The sequence below is a fragment of the Myotis yumanensis genome, unplaced genomic scaffold (genome assembly GCF_028538775.1).
Source record: "Myotis yumanensis isolate MYYU_CA2020_CCGP unplaced genomic scaffold, mMyoYum1.0.hap1 SCAF_7, whole genome shotgun sequence".
Lineage (NCBI taxonomy): Eukaryota > Metazoa > Chordata > Mammalia > Chiroptera > Vespertilionidae > Myotis > Myotis yumanensis.
In genome coordinates, this window is record NW_027223758.1 from 37,911,482 (window position 1) to 37,936,086 (window position 24,605).

The 24,605-nt window shown below is 40.8% G+C and overlaps 1 protein-coding gene across 3 annotated transcripts in view; it reads right to left on the reverse strand.

Moving 5' to 3' along the window:
- Positions 1–24,605, reverse strand: part of RBL1 (RB transcriptional corepressor like 1) — an 84,368-nt gene that overhangs the window by 48,333 nt on the left and 11,430 nt on the right. Inside the window, exons 3-12 of one of the 3 annotated variants that reach the window (XM_070420279.1) lie at positions 19,060–19,260; positions 18,625–18,689; positions 18,393–18,521; positions 18,125–18,285; positions 15,901–15,950; positions 14,930–15,116; positions 12,823–12,989; positions 7,953–8,065; positions 7,439–7,542; positions 1,922–2,059 (exon numbers count right to left, since the gene is read on the reverse strand). In XM_070420279.1, coding sequence (XP_070276380.1) covers positions 1,922–2,059; positions 7,439–7,542; positions 7,953–8,065; positions 12,823–12,989; positions 14,930–15,116; positions 15,901–15,950; positions 18,125–18,285; positions 18,393–18,521; positions 18,625–18,689; positions 19,060–19,260 — 1,315 coding nt within the window. Of the gene's footprint in view, positions 1–1,921; positions 2,060–7,438; positions 7,543–7,952; positions 8,066–12,822; positions 12,990–14,929; positions 15,117–15,900; positions 15,951–18,124; positions 18,286–18,392; positions 18,522–18,624; positions 18,690–19,059; positions 19,261–24,605 lie in introns of those variants that run through there. The other 2 variants (XM_070420280.1, XM_070420281.1) reach the window with 2 other exon arrangements.

Sequence of the window (24,605 nt, forward strand, 5' to 3'; positions counted from 1 at the left end):
CCCGCAACCCGGGCATGGGCCCTTGACCAGAATCAAACCTGGGACCACTTGGTCTATAGGCTGATGCTCTATCCACTGAGTCAAACTGGCTAGGGCTCATTGAGCATTCTTATAACCAGTGATTTTAACTCTGGATCTGGTAGATTGCTTATCTCCATTTTGTTTAGTTCTTTTTCTGGAGTTTTGGGACATGTTTCTTTGTCTCATCATCTTGGCTGTCTGTGTTTGTTTCTATGTATTGGATAGAGCTGCTATGTCTCCCAGTCTTGGGAGAGTGGCCTTATGTAGTATGTGTCCTATAGGGTCCAATGGCACAGTCTTCTTGGTTACCCAAGCTGGGGGCTCTAGGTTCACCCTTCCCAATGGGCTGTATGCACCTTCCTGTTGTAATTGAGCCTGATTGCTGTTGGCATGTTAAAGGGAGGGATTTACCTCAAGGCCGATTGGCTGCAAGAATGGCTGTAACTATAGTGCAGGAGTTGCTGTGCAGGGGCCAAACCTATGGAGCAAAACTCACTTCAGCAAGACTCTGGTGTCCATTGATACCTCTCCTTACGTGTGTCACTCATGGTTGGGTGGTGCTTTGGCCTGGCCTGAAGCTATCTACTCATTGCACTGTCCCTGAGGCCTCCTAGAAGGTGCAGGCCAAGATTAGCTGCCACTGGGCCTTGCCTGGGGTCACCTGGCATGAGCTAACAGACCGATCTGCAGATGGCTGCTACTTGTTGGGCTTCAAGGTGCCTGGGAGAGACCAAGCTATGAACCGAGGCCAACTGGTGCTGCTGGTGCTTAGCCTAGGGACACTTAGCAAGAGGTTCAGAGAAGGCCAAGGACAGACTACTGCTTGTTTGGGGTTTATGAACCTTTGAGAAATTTTAGGAGAATCTGCAGCATGAGCCCAAACAGGCTATTTGTTTGGAAAAGCCACTGGAAATGGCTTTGGTGTATCTGAAAGTTGTATGGGGTGAAGTCTCAGGGAATCAACAGAGTGGGGTGAACAGTGTTAGCCAGGCTGATGAAGACCCAGATATGGAGCCTGTCTGCTGGCTGTATGGGGGGAGTGTTCAGCAAAGGAAAAATGGCCTCTGACAACACTTCTGTTTGAAAGAAAGCCGTCCTTCCAACCATCATTCCAAAGCCAGACAATTTAGTTCTTCCCCATATGTCCCTGGGGCTTTTTGAACTGCTGCCCCAGCAATGGAATCCAGAGAGGTGAATCCAAATAAGTCCATACATAGGCCATTTAAGAGGAACCACCTGGGACTCCAGCAGCCCTCCATCTCACTCAGTCAGAATCCAGACTGGTTTTCACAGCCAAAGTTATGGGGACTTCTCTTCCCAGCATTAGAACCCTGGGCTGGGGTACCTGGTGTGGGGCTGGGAACCTCTGCAGCAGAGCTATCCCTCCTGATTTTTAACTGCCACTGAGTGAGGACCAGCCGATGCTGCATCTCTGCCTCTCCTCCCAGTCTTAATGTGGCATCTTTTTTTACATCCTTAGTTATAGGACTTCTGTTCAGCTAGATTTCACATGGTTCTGAATGATGGTTGTTCTGTACTTCAGTTGTCATTTTCATGTGCTTGTGGGAGGAAGGGAGTACTGCATTTAACTACCCTGCCATCTTGAGAGGAAGCCCAGGATTATGATTTTCATTCATAAATATGGAAAATTCAAAGTTAACTACTTAGTTTCTGGTTGTGTTCGCCAGTGACAGAAACAAAACCAAACTTGTGAGATTGGCTTAATTTACATATACCCTTCATTCTCTCCCTTTTGTCCTTGATTCCACCCAAAAGGAATATATGTTTTCAGAATACCTCTGGGAATATTTTCCAAACATCAGTACAGCTTGTTTCTTCAGCATTAAGATAATAGAATTCTATGTGAGGTACACCATAAACAGAACTGTCTTCATCTCACCTTATAAAAATAAAATGGCCGTAAATTAAGAACTTCAATAATCCAGGGAAAAGTACGAGGTGAGCTATAAGCAAAGAGCACAATTTCCAAACAACAGGCCATCAAGGAACGATGGAATATATCTTGCTCTAAAAGAACCTTGGAAAAGAGAAAGACCACAGTTTAATATTTCTAACAAGTTTAGCTTTTGTCATTCTATAAAGACTATAGAAATAAGAAAAAATCACTTGTACACATTATATTATACTAGATTATCAGAGATAAAAATTTGAATTCTCAAACTGGTAAAGAGTTTTCTTATATAATCCTGCTCAATGGTAGATATATTTAAATGAGGCATACATCACAACCTGCTTTGAAAATTGAGCAAATAACCAAATAGTAAATATTCCCATTAAAAGAAAAGCACTAAGAATTTTTTAATGGGTTTTATTACCAGTGTTTTGTCAACAAAAGGGCTTATTAATCAAAAAACTAAAATCAAAGGTATTATAATATCATGGCTAAGACTTTAAAAAGTTCAGAGAAAGAGTTATTTTACTAAGATAAATTCTTGTTTCATCATTGAGTTTAAGATTCAACATCAGTTTTTAGTTTTAAACAGGCTGTTTATTGCCATCCTTCTTTTAAATATCACTCCAAATCAACAAAGAGAATAAGAAACAGAAACTATTCTGTAGAAAACTAGGAGACATCGTAACTGCAAACCATCCTCTATAATAAAGAGCTAATATGCTAATTAGACCAAACAGCTGAACGACCGTCCAGATGACATTCTGGACAACCATCCGGATGACCTTCTGGACAAAGCCAGGGCTATGAGGGCTGGCCAAGCTACGAGGGGCTGCAAGGGCCAAGGCTGTGAGGGGCTGTGAGGGCTGAGGCTGCGAGGGCTGAGCCCCTTGCATGAATTTCGGGCCTCTAGTCTATATAATAAAAGCCCAGCGACTGTTACAGTGGAACGACCGGTTGCTGCCACCAGTGCTGCTGCAGAGCCCGAGGGCCCTGGGGCCAACTGTGCTCCCACCGCCAAGGCACTGGTAAAGAATGCGAAGGTGGCCAGCGTGAGGACGCAGCTTGAGATGAAGGCTTTGTGGGACGAATTCAATCAGCTGGGCATTGAGATGAACATCACCAAGGCTGGCAGGTCAGGGCACCCCTCTCCCCGCTGTGACTCTCCCCACATGGCGCCTGTCTTAGGCAGCAAGCTTTGGCTCAATCCACGTGAGCGAGACTGAGAAGTGAGGTGGGGGGCACAGCCTGGCCACCTGCGGGTCCTTCTCGGCGTGGGCCAGCTCCTTCACTCTCTGAGTCCCGGCTCTAGCGACAGCCGCCTGGTGCGCTGGGCTGGAGGGTACTGCTCGGGAGGCCAGGAAGGTGACAGAGAGAAACCCTGTGGACCTGCCGCCAAGGGTCCAGGACCACCAGAAACGGACTGGCTCAGAGCACACCAAGCTTGAGGGGGAAGGTAGCCGCCTGTGAGAGGCCTTGCCACCAGCTGGCTCCTGGTGGATCCCACCTCAAAGGAAACTCGATCTTTGGTTCCTTAGTTCAGTCTATCCCAGCTAAAGAGGAGCAGCTGGGCACATTTTAGGGGAGAATTAAGACTCTAAAATAGTGTGTTCTGTTCCCTGGAGATTGCTACCCAGTTGTCTTAGGCCTAAATTCAGGGTGATTGTGGGGCCTGGCTCTGCCACTGGGGCCCATGTCTTCCAATTGGCCTGTATTTGTTGTAAGGCCCCAAAGAGAAGAAGGAGAACAAGTTTTTCAATGCAATGGATTTGACCAACAGACAAAGGTGAGTGCCGGGCTATGTCTAATGTACACACAGAGACACCAGCTTTGAGTCGGCCCGGCCAAAGGGAGCTCAGGGCCTGTTTGCAGAGCCTTCTCCTGGTTTCTGTTTCCTTGCTGAGACCGTCCTCCCTGAGAAGCCTGGGGTCCATGCTCAGCTCCAACTCAGTGGGTCTTCTCCAGGCCTCTCCCCGCAGCTGGCTGCACCCCAGATAGGCCCCCCCAACCCAACCGGGGGTGGGGCCAGCCGGACCCCACCCATGTATGAATTTGTGCACCGGGCCTCTAGTATATTTATAAAGACTAGAAGTGGATGGAAGGATGACAAATTACTAAGAATAAAGTAGAATGGTCAAACATAAGGGCCTGAAGAGACACACTAAAAACAAATTTGCTCTATGCAACCTGAAAAGAAACAAAGCAACCAAAGGCACGAGCAGAATAGAAAGCAGTGGTTGGGCAAGGGGCCAACATGGATGGATGTTGTAGTTAGAACTATACCTACCCAACCCCCACTCTAAGGAGTCAGAAGACAGGCCTCTAGTCTATCCCAACAGAGAACCTAAGAATTATTTCTGTAGAACTGAACTGTAGAGAATCGAAACTTGAGAACACAAGGCATAGAAGATTGAGGTTTTAGGTAGAAGTTTGCAGACTAAATTGTGACATCAAGTTTCCCTTCCTTGTTCTGCTCAACCACAGCAACTGTGAGGCAAAAGATTAGCAGATATTTCTCTAGAGAAACCAAAATATTAGCAAAACAGTTGAGGGTCTGTAATATTACATAATCACCTGAGGTTGGTGAGCTTTTATTTTTTAAAATATGTTTTTATTGATTTTAGAGAGAGAGGAAAGAAGAGGGGGAGAGAGAGAGAGAGAGAGAGAGAGAGAGAAACATCGATGTGAGAAACATCTATCAGTTGCCTCCTGCACATGCCCTGACTGTGGACTGAACCCATAATCTGTGCATGTGCCCTGACTGGGAATCAAAACTTTCGGGACAATGCTCAACCAACTGAACTACATTGCTAGGGCAAGGCTGGTGGACTTTTATTCCCACTCTTGCATACAGAGCTTTTGAATCAAACTGTCTTTCAACACAAGGGTTTATTAGTGTCTCATTTTTAGTGCCTCATCCAAATAAAAGTAAAAGTAAACATCTAAAAATGATCCAACATTTGAGGAAACCCTCCCATTGAAAGACAAAGATCAAAATAAACAGAAAAGAAACACAGAGGAAACAGACAATTCAAGCAACAGAACACAACTTCAAAGAAATCTAAATTAATAACCTCAGAGAGAAAGAAAGAGATCTTAGAAATTAAAATATAGCTAAAATAAAAAACTTTATTAGGATTGAATGATGAAAAGTTGAATAAATATCCTTACAATTATAACAAAAAGACAAAAAACAAAATAACAATAAGAGAAGAGACAGCTGGTGTGGCTCAATTGGTTGAATGTCATTCCAAGCACAAAGAGGTCACTGGTTAGATTCCCAGTCAGGCCACATACCTAGGTTTCCGGCTTGATCCCCAGTAGGGGGCATGCAGGAGGCAGCTAATCGATGTTTCTATCTCTCTCTCCCTCTCCTTTCCTCTCTCTCTAAAAATCAATAAAACATATTTTTTAAAGTAAAAGAAAAACAAGAGAAGAAAAATAATCCTGAACATCCCTCATCTGAAAAATAAAATCTACAGTGAGATAAATCAGTGGGCAATATATTATGTAAGAAATAATGCAATAAAATGACCCCAAACTGCTGGACATATTTTTGGGATTAAAAGAACAATTTTGCTCAGTTGTTGAGTGTCTACCTATGAACCAGGAGGTCACGGATTGATTCCCAGTCAGGGCACATGCCCAGGTTGCAAGCTCGATCCCCAGTGTGGGGCATGTACGAGTCAGTCAATCAATGATTCTCTCATCATTGATGTTTCTATCTCTCTCTCCCACACCCTTACTCTCTAAAATCAGTTAAAATATATTTAAAAAAACAACAAAAGAACAATTTTATAAGAATGTCCAATACATAAATGAAAAGACACACAATAAAGCACTTTATTATAAATTTCAGTACATCAGTGATAAAAAGAGGATATTGCCCTAACCAGTTTGGCTCAGTTGATAGAGCATCAGCCCAGGGAGTGAAGGGTCCTAGGTTCGATTCTGGTCAAGAGCATGTACCTTGGTTGTGGGCTCGATTCCCAGTAGGGGACGTGCAGGAGGCAGCTGATTGATATTTCTCTCTCATCAATGTTTCTAACTCTACATCCTCTCCCTTCCGCTCTGTAAAATCAATTTAAAAAAAAGAGAGAGAGGATATTGCCCTGGCTGGGTCCTCAGTGGTTAGAGCATCGGCCCACAGATGAAGGGTAGTGGGTTCAATTCCTAGTCAAAGGTATGTATCTGGGTTGCAGGTTTTGTTTTGTTTTTGAGTTGCAGGTTTGATCTTGCGCCCCACTCAGGGTGCATGTGAGAGGCAACCAATCAATGTGTCTCTATGGCATCGATGTTTCTTTCTCAATCTCTCTCTCTCTCTCTCTCTCTCTCTCTCTCTCTCTCTCTCCCCCTCCCTCCCTGCAATCCTCCCTTCTACTCTCTCTAAAAATCAATAGGAAAAATATCCTTGGGTGAGGATTAACAAACAAAAACAAAAACAGAATATTAATATTCCAGAAAGTAAACACAGGACACATACCAATAATGAGAATTAGAATGCCATTGGACTTGAATGCCAAAGGAAAATGACTGTTAATCTAGAATTCTAAATACATGTAACTGCCAATCAAATGTGAGTCTAAAAAACATTATGGGGATGTACAGCATAGCTGGCGTGGCTCAGTGGTTGAGCATTGACCTATGGTCACGGTTCAATTCCCGGTCAGGACACATGCCCGGGTTCTGGGCTCAAATCCCAGTGTGGTGCATGCAGGAGGTAGCCGATCAATGATTCTCTCTCGTCACTGATGTTTCTATCTCTCTCTCCCTCTCCCTCCTTCTCTGAAATCAATAAAAAACAAAAACAGATAAAGAGAGAGAGAGAAAAAAAACCAATATGCAAGAATTTATTCCTCTAAAATCCCTGGGAGGTATGGACAAATACCTTAATATCAGTTGGCTTTAATGTTTGAGGGAAGGGGGTTTATTATTAGCTAACTGCAAATGAAGGACAAAAAAACAGTACCTGAATGGAAAGGATACTGATGGTGCACCAAAGACGAATTTTAGACATTTCACATTCCTTCCTAGATGTGACTAGCTCTTGATGTGCCAAAGATAACTAAGGCCAACTAATATGTCATCTTGGCTAAGTTTACCTTAACCGCTGACCTCCACAATGAATTATACTGTAGAACCTCACAACACATTGCTTCCAGGCTTAAGATACACACACACACACACACACACACACACACACACATATATACACACACACACATATATATAGTATATATGTTTTTTAAAATATATATTTATTGATTTCAGAAAGGAAACGAGAAAAGATAGAAATATCGATGATGAGAGAGAATCACTGATGGGCTGCCTCCTGCATGTCCCCTACTGGGGATCAAGCCTGCAATCTGAGCATGTGCCCTGACCAGGAATCGAATCCAGGATCTCCTGGATCATAGGTGGATGCTCAACCACTGAGCCATGCCAGCCGGGCCAGGCTTAAGATTTATGGACCTTGCTAGAGGCTGAGAGAGGCAATTTACTTACTGACATGTCCATTCCATGAAGTCTTCGTGTTTCCTGAACCATTACAGTCTCTAGTATTTTATAATACAAAATTTCTGCAAGCTTTAGTCTGTTTACAGCAAAGTCTTAGGGGGGAAAAAAGGGAAAATTTGTTAATAAAACATAGCTGTTAAGGGCTAAAGAACAAAACATATAAACTTAAATCTGATAAATTAAGAAAGCAGGGAACCCTGGCTGGTTTCTCAGTTGTTAGAGCCACAGCCCAAAGAGTCAGGGGTTCAATTCCAGGTCAAGGGCATGTACCTCAGTTGCAGGTTTGATCCCTGGCCCAGGTTGGGGTGCAAATGGGAGGCAGCCAATTAATGTGTCTCTCACATTGATGTTTTTCTCTCTTTCCCAACCCTCCTCCCTCACCTCCACTCTCTCTCTCTCAAAAAAAAAAAAAAAAGAATAGCGGGGAAGGAAAAACTTGAATTTCTACTTTTTTGGGGGAGACAATCTGTCTATTTTTATTGCTTTAGTTTTGTCTTCTTACCTATGTGAGATCCTGGTTGTTCATCTGTTGATTGAGTATAGTGTTGACAGAAAGTCTCTCCTATTTCTTTCACTATTTTCATAATATTTTCCATAGGATTACGCATACAAGATCTATAAAATACAATAGGAACTCAATTACCAGAAAAAAAAGAACAACCCAGCCTACCAACATTTCTTCTTTTAAGAATTAGCTTGGTTTTTCATGATCAAAGTTCTAGTCTCAGGTGTAAACCTAGAGTCCCAAAAAAGATGAATCCAAAGAGACCCACACTAAGACACATTATAATTAAAATGCCAAAGGTTAAAGACAAAGAGATAGTCTTAAAAGCATCAAGAGAAAATCAGTTAGTTACCTACAAGGAAGCATTCCTACAACTGTCAGCTGATTTCTGAACAGAAACTTTGCAGGCCAGAAGGGAGTGGCAAGAAATATTCAAAGTGATAAAAAGCAAGGACCTACAACTTAGATATGTAAACTAGCATATTTCAAACAAGTCTACAGCCTCTAAATGAAATAATTTGACATTATGTTTAGGAATTTCAATATTAGAAGAATCAACAGCCACTATATTATGCTTATATTTATGACATTCTAGAAAAGGCAAAACTATTTCTTTCACCAGGTAGGGAAAGTTTTTGTCATTATTTCTTCAAGTAGGTTTTCAATATCTTGCTCTTTCTCTTCTCCTTCTGGCATCCCCATAATGCGAATATTAGTACATTTGAAGTTGTTCCTGAGGCTCCTTAAATTGCTTTCATATTTTTGGATTCTTTTTTCTTTTTGCTCTGCTGATTGGGCGGTTTTTGCTTCCTCATATTCCAAATCCTTGATTTGATTCTTGGAATCCTCTACTCTACTGTTGAATCCCTGTAAATTATTCTTTATTTCAGTTAGTTAATTTCTGACTGGCCCTTTTTCATGTCTTTGACATTCTCACTAAGATCCTTGAGAATCTCACTAAGTCCCTTGAAGCTCTCATTAAGATCCTTGAGTAATCTTATAACCATTGTCTTGACTCTGTATCCAGCAGTTTGCTTGCTTCCATTTCTTTCATTTGTAACATGTTTCTTTGTCTCCGCATTTTGGCTGCTTCCCTGTGTTTGTTTTTATGTATTGGGTAGAGCTGCTATGTCTCCTGGAATTGGTATAGTGACCTTGTGTAGTAGGTGTCCTGTAGGGCCCAGTGGCTCAGCCTTACTAGACACCTGAGCTGAGACTTCTATGTAAGCCTCTACGTGAGCTGTGTGCACTGTCCTGTTGTAGTTGAGCCTTAATTGTTGTCACTGGGAGGGGTTGACTCCCAGGCCAATTGGCTGTGAGGAACAGCTATGACAACAGCAGAAAAGCTGCTGTGCAGGAGACACCCCTATGGGGCAGGACTTGCTTCAATGGGGCTTTGGTGCTCACCAAGTCCTCCCCTTGAGTGTGTTGCTCGTGGATGTGGTAGGGTTGAAAACTGTCATGGTCTGAAACTGACTACCGGGTACACTGGCTCTAGGGCCTCCTGGGAGGTGCAAAGTCAACTGCTGCCTATGCCCTGCCTGGGGCCACCCGACATGAGTTACAGAATGATCTGCAGATAGGTGCTACTTGTGTTGGGCTTGGAGGTGCCCAGGAGGCCAAGCTTTGAACCTTGGAAAGCTGCTGCTAGTGCTGGGCCTGTGGCCACTTATCCAGAGATATGGGGCACGATGAGGCCAGCTGCTGCTTGTTTGAGAGATTTTAGAAAAGTCTGAAGCCTGAGCCAGGACAGCCCATTCATATGGAAAATCCACTGCAAACAGCTTGGGTGGGACTGCAAACTGGGTGGGGTGGGGCCTTGGGGTATCACCAGGACTGGTGAACAGTGTTGGTCAGGTTGATGGAGACTTAGATATGGCTCCTGCCTATTGGCTCTGTGGTAGGGGAGGTCTCAGCCAAGGAACAATGACCTCTGCCAGCAATTTTGTCTGGGAGAAGGCTGGCCTCAGTTCTTGTCCTGATGCCAGACAATTTAGTTCCTCTCTGTATGTCCTTGGATGCTTTCAAGTTGCTGCCTCAGTGCTGGAGCTCAGAGGCAGTGAGTCTGAGTAAGTCTGTGCACAGGTCCTTCAAGAGGAACTGCCTGGGACTTCAGCAGCCTCTGTCACTCAGCCACAATCCCCACTGGCTTTTACAGCCTGAAGTTATGAGGACTACTCTTTCTGGCACTGGAATACTGAGCTGAGGGTCTAATGTGGGGGTGGGACCCTTTGCTCCTCACTGGGGTAGTTCCACTGCCAAGATATTCCTCCTGATTTTTAACTGCCATATGTGGATGTCCGACCAGCCCATTCTGGCCCCTGCCCCACCGAGAATCTCAATGTGCCTTCTTTAATTCTCTAGTTGTAGGGCTTCTGTTCAGCTAGATTTCAGGCTGTTCTGAATGATGGTTGTTCTGTGGTTTAGTTGTAATTTTGATGTGGTTGTGGAAGAAGGTGAATGCCACATTTACCTATGCCATCATCTTTGTGCTAGCCCTCTTATTCCTTTTTTTGTCTGCCTTTTCTTAACTTTTCTCCTTTTTCATTGTTTCAGCCCTTTCTTTACCTACACAAAGTATCTCTAGTGCTACTGAAATATGTCTTTTTCCTCCAGGACCTACACTGGATAATTAAAGCATAAAATACTTTTTAGAATAAAAAAATTATCAGTTTTATTTTTTTCATGAAATTCTGTTTTTCTTTTCTCTCTTCCTTTCTTTTCTTTCTTTTTTTTTTTTTTTTTTTTTGCAGCCACCCTGATAAAAAAATTTTTGCTTGAAATGAGCAGGAAATTAAAAAAAACCACAAGTTTTGTTTTTTTTATTCAAATGTGTTGAATGAACTGTCCAAGCTCCACTTTACCTCACCATAAAACTTGAAAAAAAAGCTGTAATTTAGAGCCTAAGAAGACAAGAAGGTAAACTATGCAAATCAAAATCAATTATCTTTTTAATATTCTAAGGGATTTAAAAATATTGATCTCCTCTAAGCACCTATAGAGCCCTATTCTTCCTCCAATATAGCTCTGCTGTACTGTATAATTGTCTGTTTACATTTCTATGTCTTTCAGGACAATTAGCTCTGTAAGGCCAGACACAATAGCTATCTTATTAGCTATCAAGTCCAGTTCCAGGAGGTTCACAATGAACATATGCTGAATGAATTTTCTTTTTATGTCATTCCTCTTGTTGGTTGAGAATAGTGTTTCTTAATTAATGAACCCACATAAGTCAATACCCATAAAATTTCTAGAACTCAATGGATTAAACTGGTTTAGCAAGATACTAGTTGAGGGGATGTCAATGAACTCCTAGCCTGGCTCTAGTTAGAACAGCCAATGGAAGGTGTCCAGGTTAGGGGATGATAGTGATGCAGGGGTATGGAGTGGGTAGAGGTCTGAGCATGAAAGCAGAGGCCCTAGCAGCAGCACCCAGGACCGGGAGAGAAAACCATGAGGAAGCTTGGCTACCTGGTCGTTTGGAGGAACCATAAAGGGATCTTGGAATCAGTTGTGCTGATTTGTCTGGAGGTGAAGGGCCTTTTAATGAGATGGTAGCAGATGTCCTAACCCACCTGATCCTAAAAGGGTTCTGCCTAATAAGATCAGGGAGTGGTACTGGTCTTAGCATGCTTATTCTCCCTCTTTCCTCCCCGTTCTGGCCTTTTTGTCCAGGATTTCCTGGTCTCTAAGTCTTCTCCACTAGTCCTGAGAATCCTTGACTTCCAGGAAAGCCAACTGTTCTCTAATCACCTTTAGAACCTGGAGGACCTGTTATTAGATCTGGAATGCATCTTTTCCAGTGTGAGATCTCTATTTCCTTTCATCTGGGTGTCCAGGAGGACCTTGAATATAAGTAGTATTTTTCAAAGTCTGAGAATGTTCCCAGTCTTTCAGCCTTAGTCATGTTATTCAATAGTTTCACTTCTTCATTATTATTTTTTTTTAATTTTTATTGCTTTCAGAGAGGAAGGGAGGGATTTACTTCTTTTTTTTCACTTCTCCTTTTACTTCCTATTCCAAATGTGCTTGTTTTTCTTTCATAGACATAATTTCTGCTGATGCATTATACATGCAATCCTCTAGTTTACTCATTTGTTACCACTATTCAGATGATAGGTATGAGAATTATAAACACAAGGAGATAAAGGGCAATCAGTGCATCTTTGAAGGGCTTCAGTTGCTCTTGAAGGACAGGGTCGTTTTTAGGATTCAGAGGTAGCAAAGCTATCACTGAGCATCAAACTTCCCAGCTATCAGTGTCCTCCTGCTGATCAGGAAAGCTATCTCATTGTTCCATACTTCTGGAGTAGAAGAAGGAGCATAAATTTGTAAGGATACTTAAATGGTCATTTTAATGAATTGCTAGAAGCTGAGTGAGAAGTGAGAGACTCCTGGTGCTACATTCTTAGGGGTGGCCCCAAACTTTCCTGGGTTTTATCTTCAGGAATCCCACCAGGTTCTTATAATGGTCTTTTTTTAAACAATCGCAAAAAAATATATTTTCTGGCTGCACCATCAATATGTAATTCCTCCATTTGATAAACATTTAGCTTGAACCCATTTAAGGTCAAGTAAAAAGAAAAATAATAATGTATAACTTAGGGATAGTTACCAGAATGGAATGTCAGAGCTAAATAACCTTTCAGGTATATCTAACCTTAAAAGTCTATAATAATATGAATACTGATATGAAATTTTTAATAGGTACTTCTTTCTGATATTAGGTCAACATATTTTGTGATTGAAATGGTATGGTAAAACTTTCCCAATGTATATCCACTATCTTAAGAATTCTGAATATACTGAATACAAAATGGAATACAAAATCTAATTTAATTTAGAAAAGTAATAGTATTGAACTTACTCAAAAATATTTATAAGTTGTTCACTTGGTGCATTTTTCAGCCCAGTCACAATACTCTGTAACCGGCTCACACTTTGAGTGGCTGAAGCAACAGGAGTAATGATAGCTTCTTTTTCTCGTAAATATCGCCGTCCTGTCAGGGGGGTTGAAGGTGCAAATGATGTTTTCTGTCAAAAAAAGAAAAATCTGTGAGGTTAAAAAGTTACCTTCCCCGTCATTATGTATTTAATTTAGTATGTATATCATCTTCTCTATTCAAATTTAGTAGACTTTTTCCCCTCCTCTTCTGGTTATCCACCAAATTTTTAGCAATATCATGTTAATAACATCCTTAAATTTGAGTAACACTTTTTCAAAGCATAATCTCATTTTTTCTTCCTAACATTCACTTAAAAATAACATATACATTTTCATTTTACTTATGAGACAACAGGCACAGAGAAGTTAAAAACCCTGTTTAAGCTGATGAAGTTAATGGCAGAGCTGATCTTCAACCAGTGTGCTGCAAGAATTTTTAAAGCATGCAATACCTGACTATTTAGTCAGGGACACTGATCTTTTTTCCTTTAGATTGTCAAATTAAAAAAATTATAACAGCCACTCCCCCCAAAAAACTGACAACAGCCAACACAACAAATACTGTCCAGCGTGAATGCCCTGCCTTGAACCATAAATATATAGGTATATAACAGAGTTCAACTCACTGGCCACATTGCAAAAGGCTGTATCTGACTGTTTAATTATACCAGAAATCCTTATATACAAGTATAAGCACCTGATTTTTTTTTAAAAAGCCACTTTGGAGCAAAAAGGGTAGGCAATTATTATTATTACTAGAGGCCCGGTGTGCGAAAATTCGTGCACTCGGGGGTGGGGTGGGGAGGGGTCCCTCAGCCCAGCCTACTCCCTCTCGCAGTCCGGGACCCCTCGGGGGATGTTCACCTGCCGGCTTAGGCCCGCTCCCTGGGGGATCAGGCCTATGCTGGCAGTCAGACATCTCTCTGGTAGCCCGGGAGCCCTCAGGGGATGTCCAACTGCCAAGGAGGTGGGAGAGGCTCCTGCCAGCACCGCTGCGCTAGCAGCCGTCAGCTTGGCTTGTGGCTGAGCAGAGCTCCCCCAGTGGAAGTGCACTGACCACCAGGGGACAGCTCTTGCATTAAGCGTCTGCCCCCTGGTGGTCAGTGCGCATTATTATCAACCAGTCGTTGCACTGTTAGGGTCAATTTGCATATTACCCTTTTATTATATAGGATTTTTTGGTAAATCAAAAGTATAACTAATTTTTTTATCAGATTGGCAAAATAATTTATTTCTTTGGTGTGCTACAGAATTATACTGATTAGTTTATGTGTGCCATGAGACAAAAGGTTGAAAATCAGTGTTCTAGACTAGTGACTTTTCCATTAAACCTTATCCTCCAATCCATTATAAACAGAATTAAGCCTTGGCTATTAATAATCAAGTCCAAAGTTTTTTTTTGTTTGTTTGTTTGTTTGTTTGTTTGTTTTAATATATTTTATTGATTTTTTACAGAGAGGAAGGGAGAGAGATAGATAGCCAGAAACATCGATGGGAGAGAAACATCGACCAGCTGCCTCCTGCACATCTCCCATGGGGGATGTGCCCGCAACCCAGGCACATGCCCTTGACCGGAATCGAACCCGGGACCTCTCAGTCCGCAGGCCGACGCTCTATCCACTGAGCCAAACCAGTCCTGGCTCAAGTCCAAAGTTTTATAGCTGAAGCACAGAAAGAGCACATAGTTTATCATGGGTAGGAAAGCAAATTAAATTTTAAAGCAGTAGAATAGTGGCTAGTGATAAAAAGATTAGGAAGAAAGCATAAATCCTTTATGTCAAGATACATTCTCTACTGTAAAACCCAGGCATTCTGGGAAAATATATCCAAAATATGAAAAATAGTAAGAAATGTGGTAAAAATACTAAATGCCATAGTTTTAAAAAATTACCTTTTAAGGCTTTCATGGGAAATATGAATTAGTAGAAGAAACCCAAGATTTAGCTTGAAAGATGCTTCTGCTGTTAGTAGAATCATACACAGAAAGAAAAAGATCATTCAAGACTGAGGCCAGTCTAGGTTATATTACTTTTTCAAAGTGTTGTTGAAGGTTATATTCCACATTAGCCTGTGCTGTCAGTTTCCCTAATGGGGTGTCACCAGCGAACTTTCGAGGAGTTCCAATCTCCTCATCTGCATCTGCTCCCAAAAAGATCCGTTCATCAAAATCACCAACAGTTAAAACATATTCTTCATACTCCTTGTTCACTGCTTTGCTGAAAAAAAAAATTACTTTAAGCTGCAAGAATAAAACCAAGTAACAGAATAAAACACAATGGGTTTATCTTGATTTGAAGATAGATTTAGACTCCACAGTATGGAAAAGCTGATGACTTTCTAGTGTTGTTACTTTTTTAAAAATATATTTTTTTACTGATTTTTAGAGAGAGAAACACTGATGCGAGAGCGAGACATCTATCAGCTGCCACCTGCACCACCCCTACTGGGGATCAAGCCTGCAATCTGGGCTTGTGCCCTGATCAGGAATCAACCAGCAATCCCTTGGTGCATGACAATGCCTACCCAACTGAGCCACACTGGCGAGGGTGACTTCTTATTTTTATTAAGTCTGCTCATCTAATGATATCAGAGGCTCCTACCTGATGACCATTCTTCACATTCACATACACAGCAATAAATTACTTTGAAAGGTGAGTGAAAGAGAATATATACTTAATCTGAAAACTAGTTGAACCTAATTAAGATTCTAAGGCAATAATGGCTTTGAAATATAAGCACATTCTGAATTTGCCAACATTTGATTAATAAAAACTCAAATACAGAAGACATTGGGCCTGTTTATGACTTTCTCTGGACAGTAGCTGTCAAGTACCAATGGTTCCCCAAAATAAATATAAAGACAACAAGGCTTGGTGACAACACCCACTCAATGTCACTAGAACAGTAGGAACTTGAATATAATGTTTCACTTAATAAATTGCAACAAATTATTATTGACAGCCTATACTATATTAGATACCATTAGTGGTAGATACTTACCTATTATCAGTAAAATTGGAAAAGTCCAGGAGGCATTCTCCTTTTAAAATCTAGGAGGAAAAAGTCATTATGTGACATCATATAATTGAGCATATTAGCACACACATAAAAACAATATTTATCTAAATTTTCACATTGGCAGTTGTCATAAATCATACAAACACAAAACAAAATTACTAAATATTTATTTCAGACCAGTAAAACTAAATCAGCATGCAAATAAAATATTAAAAACCATTTAAAGTCAAGGTTTTTTTCTTCTTTAAAAAGAAAATTGCCTTTAAAAATTTACTATTATTTTAATACGTTTTTATTGGTTTCAGAGAGAGGAAGGGAGATAGAAACATTGATGAGATAGAAACATTTATCAGCTGCCTCCTACACACCCCCTACTGGGGATTGAACCCACAACCCAGGCATGTGCCCTGACCAGGAATCAAACCAGTGAGTGACCTCTTGGTGCATAAGATGACTGACACTCAACCAACTGAGCCACACCAACCAGGCTAAAGTCAGTTTTGAAAATACTTTAAAATCAGTCTTAAGCAGAGGTTTCCAAATTTTAGTGATATACGAATCATTTTAGAGAACTTGTTTAAAATGCAAACTGATGGACCTCAAGGCCTGGGCTGAGGCAGCATTTTTAGCAAATTTTCATAGTTATTCTGATGAAAGCTATCCAATTTTAAACACTCGTCTATGGTGAAAGTAAACTAACATATATTGAATGTGTTAGGCAAGCAAAAGATTCAAAGGAAACATATGTACTATCATTGGTGAGAGGAAAACTATACTGTTGTTAATACTTTTGTGTATTCACACTACTTAAGATTACTACACATCAGGAGTTGTAAACTCAAATGCCCTAAGGGTCAGGGGTCAATACACATAAATGATGAGAGCAGAAAGGGTATTTCCCATCTTCAAAGAAGTGACCATCATCTAGCTTGACAACAGTTACCCATGTAAAGTCATGTAGAAATTCCAAACCAATATTGCTATAGCTTCTGATTTTTGAAAGGTTTTTATATATAAGGTCTTTATCTGGAAATTAAAAATTGAACAAAACAAAATGAAATAAATAACACCCTACAAAGACCAAGCAAAATACCTGTGGCCCATGGACAGGAGGACCATTGTCCAAACTAGGATACTTTTAGGGTGAAAGGAGATGCTATAATAATGATGCAAAACAGGGGTGGGAAATCATTTGATTTGGCCTTGCCAATGCATTAGGGGTGATTTAATTAAATGGTTGACCAAATACAGCAGGCTAATTTTTAAACTGATAATTTTGTATGGCCCTCAAATGATGTTAAAAATATCCAAATGGCCCTTGGCAGAAAAAAGGTTTCCCACCCCTGTGCTAAGACAACAGCCCAAAGCCAAATAATCCAAAGAAACCAAGACGTACAATCATCATACTCAGAGGCCGCTAGTGTGCTGCTTCTGCAGAGTACAACAGACATAACTTTTGAGTTTCCTTAGAAGTTTACTGAAGATGTTTAACATACATATAGAGTCATGATACACACACACACACACACACACACACACATACATATTTTAGGAAATATAAAACTAAGTACAAAAGTATGTGTAAGAGACAAAGAATCCAGTTAGGAAAGACTTTATGCTTGAAGAAAAATCTCATAATATTGGCAGAGAGGAACCACATGATAACCTAATCCAAACTACCTTTTTCACTAAAGAGAAAACTCAAGGTCTAGCTGGATTAAAAGGCTGAATATTCAGGAAATGAAAAATTGAGTCCTAAAGGAATAAGCCACTTCACAATATAGAAATAGCTAGGTAAATTCTTGAGGAAAACAAACTAGAATGCACACATATAGTCTGCAAGTGTCTACAAAACTATACAGGATTTTCTGCTCTATTTGTAAAGAATTAAAGCTATAGTTGTTATATGCATCCTACCTCTAGTAAATAGGAATTATTCAAATTGTGGCAGTAAATTAGCTTACTCTGACCTCCTGTTTTTCATAATTTTTCATCAGACCCTCCTATAGTTACCTCTGACAGTGTATTTTTACTTGATAGTATACATAATTGGTCATGGCTGTTCCTCACATTATAGGCCAATTTTGCAACATGGCAGAGACTGAAACCTGGAAATCTTGACTCTGAATCTTTAAAACATTATTTCTTCCTTTGAGGTTACTGCTGCTAACTCCTAAAAATCTCGGTCATTTAATAAGTACAGTACCTTCCTGTCAAAGAGTTTTGAAATATACGGCTTAAAGTAGTGCTCCTTTATTCCTTTTGCTTCTACTAGAAGTCCATCATGCAGGTCACACAGTACAGCAATGATGCAGGGAGGCTCTTCAGGAGCCCTGAAGTCAGCAGTATGGAAATCAGATGGCAATCCTAGTATGACAGGGTATGAAAAGCAACAGGGGGGAAAGAATATGGCCAGTTTTTAAAACTTTTTCTAAAAACTGATAATCGGTTTTCAAAAATAAATAAAGTCTTACCTTTAAATGATGGATTTAGCAAATCTCCTCTATTTGGGCATATAATGGCATTGGCAAAAATCAGATCCAAGCAGCACAGAAGTAAATGATAAGAGTTTACTAAATCATCTCCAATCATACGAAAATTACCTTTGTAAGAAAAAGAGACACACAAAACCCAGAAACCTCTAATATCAAATAGCAACAAGTTCCCACAGAAGAAATGTAAAACCACTGAAAAGTATCACCTTACCCTTAGCATAAACAAAGAGTGTCCAACAGAAATTAAAGAGATCCTTAACACTGCAAGGACTCCTCCTAAAAAAAGGGGGGAAATGTACTTTTTATATTACTAACTTGCTAAATATCACTCCACAGCTGCCATTTAAACTGAAACAGTAAATATAAATAACAAATAATAAAGTTAAATTACATATAAAATTCCACTCACAAAGGACAATCTCTGCTTAATTTAAACAAACTTAAATAAGTCTTTCCAATATGCATAAAATAATCAGAACATAAAAAAGTAAGTGAAATTATTACCCTGAATTTCCAGATATGGGTAATTATAAATGGATTTTAATAGAAACTTAAGTTTTAAAAGTAGAGTTTTAAAAATGCAAATAGCCCTAATGACTTTATATCATACTTTTTATGTCAATGATGTAAGGATTAAGGGTCTCACCTCTGCTTCCTGCTTCGTGGTAACTTTGGTGGCTCTTCATATGGATTTTGAAATATATCCAAAAATATTGGCTCAAATTTTTTGAAAATTACAGTAGACACCTCAAAATTTCTTTCTAATCTTTCTATACGTTCACGAAATTCTTGTGGCAGGTTTGACATGTCCATCCACTTCTTCATTTTACTAAAAAACTGTATTAAACTAAACAAATAGAAAAAAACAACTTTAAAATGAGTCCATATAATGGACGGAAAAGAAAACTTCTATTTATGCCTACGAATCTTTATTAAACAGCCTGAATTTATTTAAAAAAAAAAAAAAAGGCAAAAAACCTCACTCCCCAAGTGCTATGAAATTATTTTGGTTCCCAGAATCATCATGGGAATTTAGATTTTGAATAAGTGGTCATTATATACCATATCTTCTACTATACAGGGAGTGACAACTCCTATCTACCTACTGCACCTAGACAATAAGCCAAATATAAATTAATGTTAGTCAACAGATTGATGAGTTTACAAAATTAGTTTGAGGAAAGACAGAATATCCCAAGTTGTGGATTCTAGAAGTTGATCACAAAGTATCAGACAGTTACAGGTTCAGAATAAAATTCAAGTGTTTATGTTCCAATGTGTGGTTCCACCATTAAATATAAACTAAGAAGGTAGTACATACCTAGAAAATAACTTAATAGATTATTACTTTTCTTTTCTGGCTTATTCAATTATGGGGACATTTCTTATGTCTATGTTAGCATGGTCTTAGATCAAAAATCTGTAGTGTTAAAGTGCATTTAACTGTGTGTGTGTGTATATATATGTATCTATTATATATATATGTACACACACACATACACATATATATATGGAATGGCACTTGTAATTTTTGAAATATGTTTTTATTGATTTTAGAGAGAGAGGAAAAGAGAGGGAAAGATAGAAACATCAATGATGAGAGTCCTTGATCAGCTGCCTCCTGCACGCCCCCTCACGGGGGATCTAGCCCACAACCCAGGCATGTACCTGGATTGAAATTGAACCCTGACCTCCTGGTTCATAGGTCAACGCTCAACCACTGAGCCACACCAACTGGGCAATACTTGTAATTTTTTTAAAAAGGTGATGGAAGCCCCAGTAGGGGGCATGCAGGAGGCAGCTGATCAATGATTCTCTCTCATCACTGATGTTTCTCTCTCTTCCTCTCTGATATCAATAAATATATTGTAAAAAATTTTTTTAAAAAGGTGATGAAAGACATCATCAGCTAATTGTCCACAGATATTCAAACTCCCCTCCCACTGATTGAAATCTGAGACTCTAAGAGTCTCTTTAAATGATTCTTAACAAGAGTAGTGAAATAAAATTGACAGATTACTAAATATTTTGACTGACAAATTAGTCCTTTATGGAGGACTTTGTTTTTGGAAATGTGGTATGCTCAGCATGTGAAAGAAATCCTTTCCTTGTCTGAGGAATTCCCCCTTTTTTTAAAAAAAAAAAATATTTCTATTGATTTCAGAGAGGAAGGGAGAGGGAGAGATAGAAACATCAATAATGAGAATCATTGATCGGCTGGTCTTGCATGCCCCCTACTGGGGATCAAGCCTGCAACCCAGGCATGTGTCCTTGACTGGAATGGAACCTGGGACCCTTCAGTCTGCAGGCCGACACTTTATCCACTGAGCCAAACCAGCTAGGGTAATTCCCCACTTTTGAGTTTTGCCTTCTACAAGATACATCAGCTTCATTGGAAGTTAGGGTGAAGGCACAAAACCTGAGGTCCTTGATTTGATATATGTTTGGGATTTTGAATCAGGACCTGGTGGTACAGAGAAGTGAGGAAGTGGTAAATTCTTATAGTAGGATCAATAACAATATTCAGCTCTTAGGAGCAAATACTGTATCAATGTCCAGGGATGGCACTGCTGGCCATGCAAACTGTATCACTCCCTATTAGATGTATCCTGTGATAAGCTCTTTGGCTGTGTAGTCAGCCTCCTTTTGTTCTTTCCAAGTTTAATGTTTTAAGTCATCCTTAAGACTCTGTCAGATATTCTCAAGACTTTGTCAACTATCCAATATCCTTTTAGTAAATTTCTTTTCTCCTCAAATTAGCCAGAATTGATAGGTGTGTTTTTTTATAAACAAGAGCCTTGACTAATACATCCCCTTATAAATCTATTGTATTTATTCCTATCCCCCAAAGGGCTGTTCTAACCTGGAACAAAGTACAACAAAATGTTTAAAAAAAAAACAAACCAAAAAACTTAAACATTGTTATCATTTTACTGATCTTACCTTGTAGTATGTCTGTAATTTGGGTTTGTTTCATGCTCCCATTAGATTTAGGCCATGTATTTTTGACAGAGTACTGCACAAGTGATGTCATATCCTTCTCAGTGGACCATATCCATAGGTTATTATTGATAACTCTGTACTTGACTTAGGTAGGATCTGCCCAGTTTTCCACCTCCAAGATACTATCTTTCCCTTTGTAATTAGTAACTGAGGAGAATCTTTGGAATTATGTAAATATTCTGCTTCTCATCAAACTTCTATTCCCTAGTTTTAGCACCCATTGAAAATTTTTCCCCCAATCATTACTATGAATTTGTGAAATGGTGATTCCCCCTGCCCCAACTCTATAATTTCTTCTACATTTATTAATTGGCATTCTAATATAAAAAGGAGCTTTCCCTTCTCCCCTATTTATCATCAGTATAAAATTCATTCAGTTAATTATAATTCATAACTGTCCCTATTCATTTTGATGCTCAAATTATCCCAGGTTTGGCTACTACTGGAAACATTTTCAAATTAGCTCCTATGTCCCTTGGATATGTCCCAAACATTTTTTTTTGAGCACTTCCTTACTTTCTAGAATAAGCTATTCCAGGTTCATTAGAAAAAATAAGTTTGAGTGTATTATGCTAAGTGAAATAAGTCAGAAAAGGACAAGAACTATATATAGTTTCAACTCATATGTGGGATATAAAACAAAAAGCAACAGACAAACAAAAAAACCAAAGTTATAGATACAGACAACAGAATGCTGGTTACCAGAGGGGAAAGGAGGTGGGGGGAGAAGAAAGAGGGTAAAGAAGGTCAGATATTACGGTGACAAAGAGACTAGGCTCGAGGTGGTGAGCACACAATAGAGTATACAGATACCGTATTACAAAGTTTTACACCTAAAATTTATGTTATTAACCAGTATTATTGCAATAAATTTAATTTTTTAAAAAGAGAAAAATATATATAGGTCAGCCCTAGCTTTTAAATCAGTCATTTTCTTAAAGACATTATGCTAAGTATTCATATGCTGTATCCTTCCTTAAAGGTGTTATGCCAAGTGAAATAAGCTGGTGACAAAAGGGCAAATACTGTTTGATTTCATTTATATGAGAATAGAGGCCCGGTGCACAAAAATCTGTGCACTCGGGGGGTCCCTCAGCCCGGCCTGTGCCTTCTTGCAGTCTGGGACCCCTCGAAGGGTGTCCACCTGCTGGCTTAGGCCTGCTCCCTGGGGGATCGGGCCCAAGCTGGCAGTCAGACATCCCTCTGGCAGCCCGGCAGCCCTCGGGGGATGTCCACTTACCAGCAGGGAGCAGACCTAAGCTGTAGTCGGACATACTTAGTGCTGCTGAGGATGCGGGAGAGGCTCCCGCCACCACCGCTGTACTGCCAGCCATCAGCCTGGCTTGTGGCTGAGCAGAGCTCCCCCTGTGGGAGTGCACTGACCACCAGGGGACAGCTCCTGCATTGAGTATCTGCCCCCTGGTGGTCAGTGTGTGTCATAGTGACCAGTCATTCCCAGTTGTTCTGCTGTTAGGGTCAGTTTGCATATTATCCTTTTACTATATAGGATAGAGGCCTGGTGCACGGGTGGGGGCCGGCTGGTTTGCCCTGAAGGGTGTCCCGGATCAGAGTGGGGGTCCCGCTTGGGTGCCTGGCCAGTCTGGGTGAGGGACTGAGGGCCGTTTTCAGGCTGGCCGGCGACTGAAGCTACCAGCCTCTCCTTTTTTTCTTTTCTTTTTTTATTCTGGGATTTATTTACCTTCTATAATTGAAACTTTGTTGCCGTAACTGGAGCTGAGAGCCGGGCTCCTGCTTGCTCCAGCTCTGAGGCCACGGCCTGCTGAAAGCAGGTATCTGGGGTTTGTTTAGCTTCTATAATTGAAACTTTGTTGCTTTTGGAGCTCAGAGCCGGGCCGTGGTAGGCGGGGAACCTTGGCTTCCTCCATCACTGGAGCAAGCAAGCCTCCTGCTCGCTTCAGCTGTGTGGCTGCCGGCCGCCATCTTGGTTGGGTTAATTTGAATATCTCGCTGATTAGCCAATGGGAGGCATAGTGAAGGTATGGTCAATTACCATGTTTGTCTATTATTAGATAGGATAGAGGCCTGGTGCACGGGTGGGGGCCAGCTGGTTTGCCCTGAAGGGTGTCCCAGATCAGGTTGGGGGTCCCGCTGAAGTGCCTTGCCAGCCTGGGTGAGGGGCTGATGGGTGTTTGCAGGCTAGTCACACCCCCTTCAAGGTGGGGGTCCCCACTGGGGTGGCTGGCCAGCCTGGATGAGGGGCTGATGGCTGTTTGCAGCTGGTCACACCCCCTTCAGGGTGGGGGTTCCCATTGGGATGCCTGGCTAACCTGGGTGAAGGGTTGATGGCTGTTTGCAGGCTGGTCAAGCCCTCCCCCCAGGGGGGACCCTCACCCCATGGAGGTTTGGCCAGCCTGGGTGAGGGGCTGATGGCTGTTTGCAGGCTGGCCACACCCCCTTTAGGGTGGGAGGTCCCCACTGGGGTGCCTGGCCAGTCTGGGTGAGGGGCTGAGGGCCTTTTTCAGACTGGCCAAGCCGCCCAGCAAAGGAAGCTCCCAGCCTCTCTTTTTTTTTTTTTTTTTTTTTTTTTTTATTCTGGGATTTATTTACCTTCTATAATTGAAACTTTGTAGCCTTGAGGGGAGCTCAGAGCCGGCCAGGGCGGGGCGGGAAGCTTGGCTTCCTCCATCGCCAGGGGCAACACAAGCCTCCTGCTTGCTCCAGCTCCGTGGCCACGGCCGCCATCTTGGCTGGGTTAATTTGCCTATAGTTGCTGATTGGCTGGTGGGCATGGCTTAAGGCATAGTGAAGGTATGGTCAATTTGCATGTTTGTCTTTTATTAGTGTAGATCAGGGGTCCTCAAACTTTTTAAACAGGGGACCAGTTCACTGTCCCTCAGACTGTTGGAGGGCCAGACTATAGTTTAAAAAAAAACTATGAACAAATTCCTATGCACACTGCACATATCTTATTTTGAAGTAAAAAAAAACGGGAACAAATACAATATTTGTATTTGCATGTGGCCCGTGGGCTGTAGTTTGAGGACCCCTGGTGTAGATATTTAGAATAGTCAAATTCACAGAGACAGGAAGTAGAATGGAGGTTACCCAGGGTTAGCAGGAGAGGAAAGAAGATATTGTTTAATTGTTATGAAGTTTCAGTTTGGGAAGGTGAAAAAGTTCTGGAGATGTTTGCACAACAATAAAAATGCATTTATTGCCACTGAACTC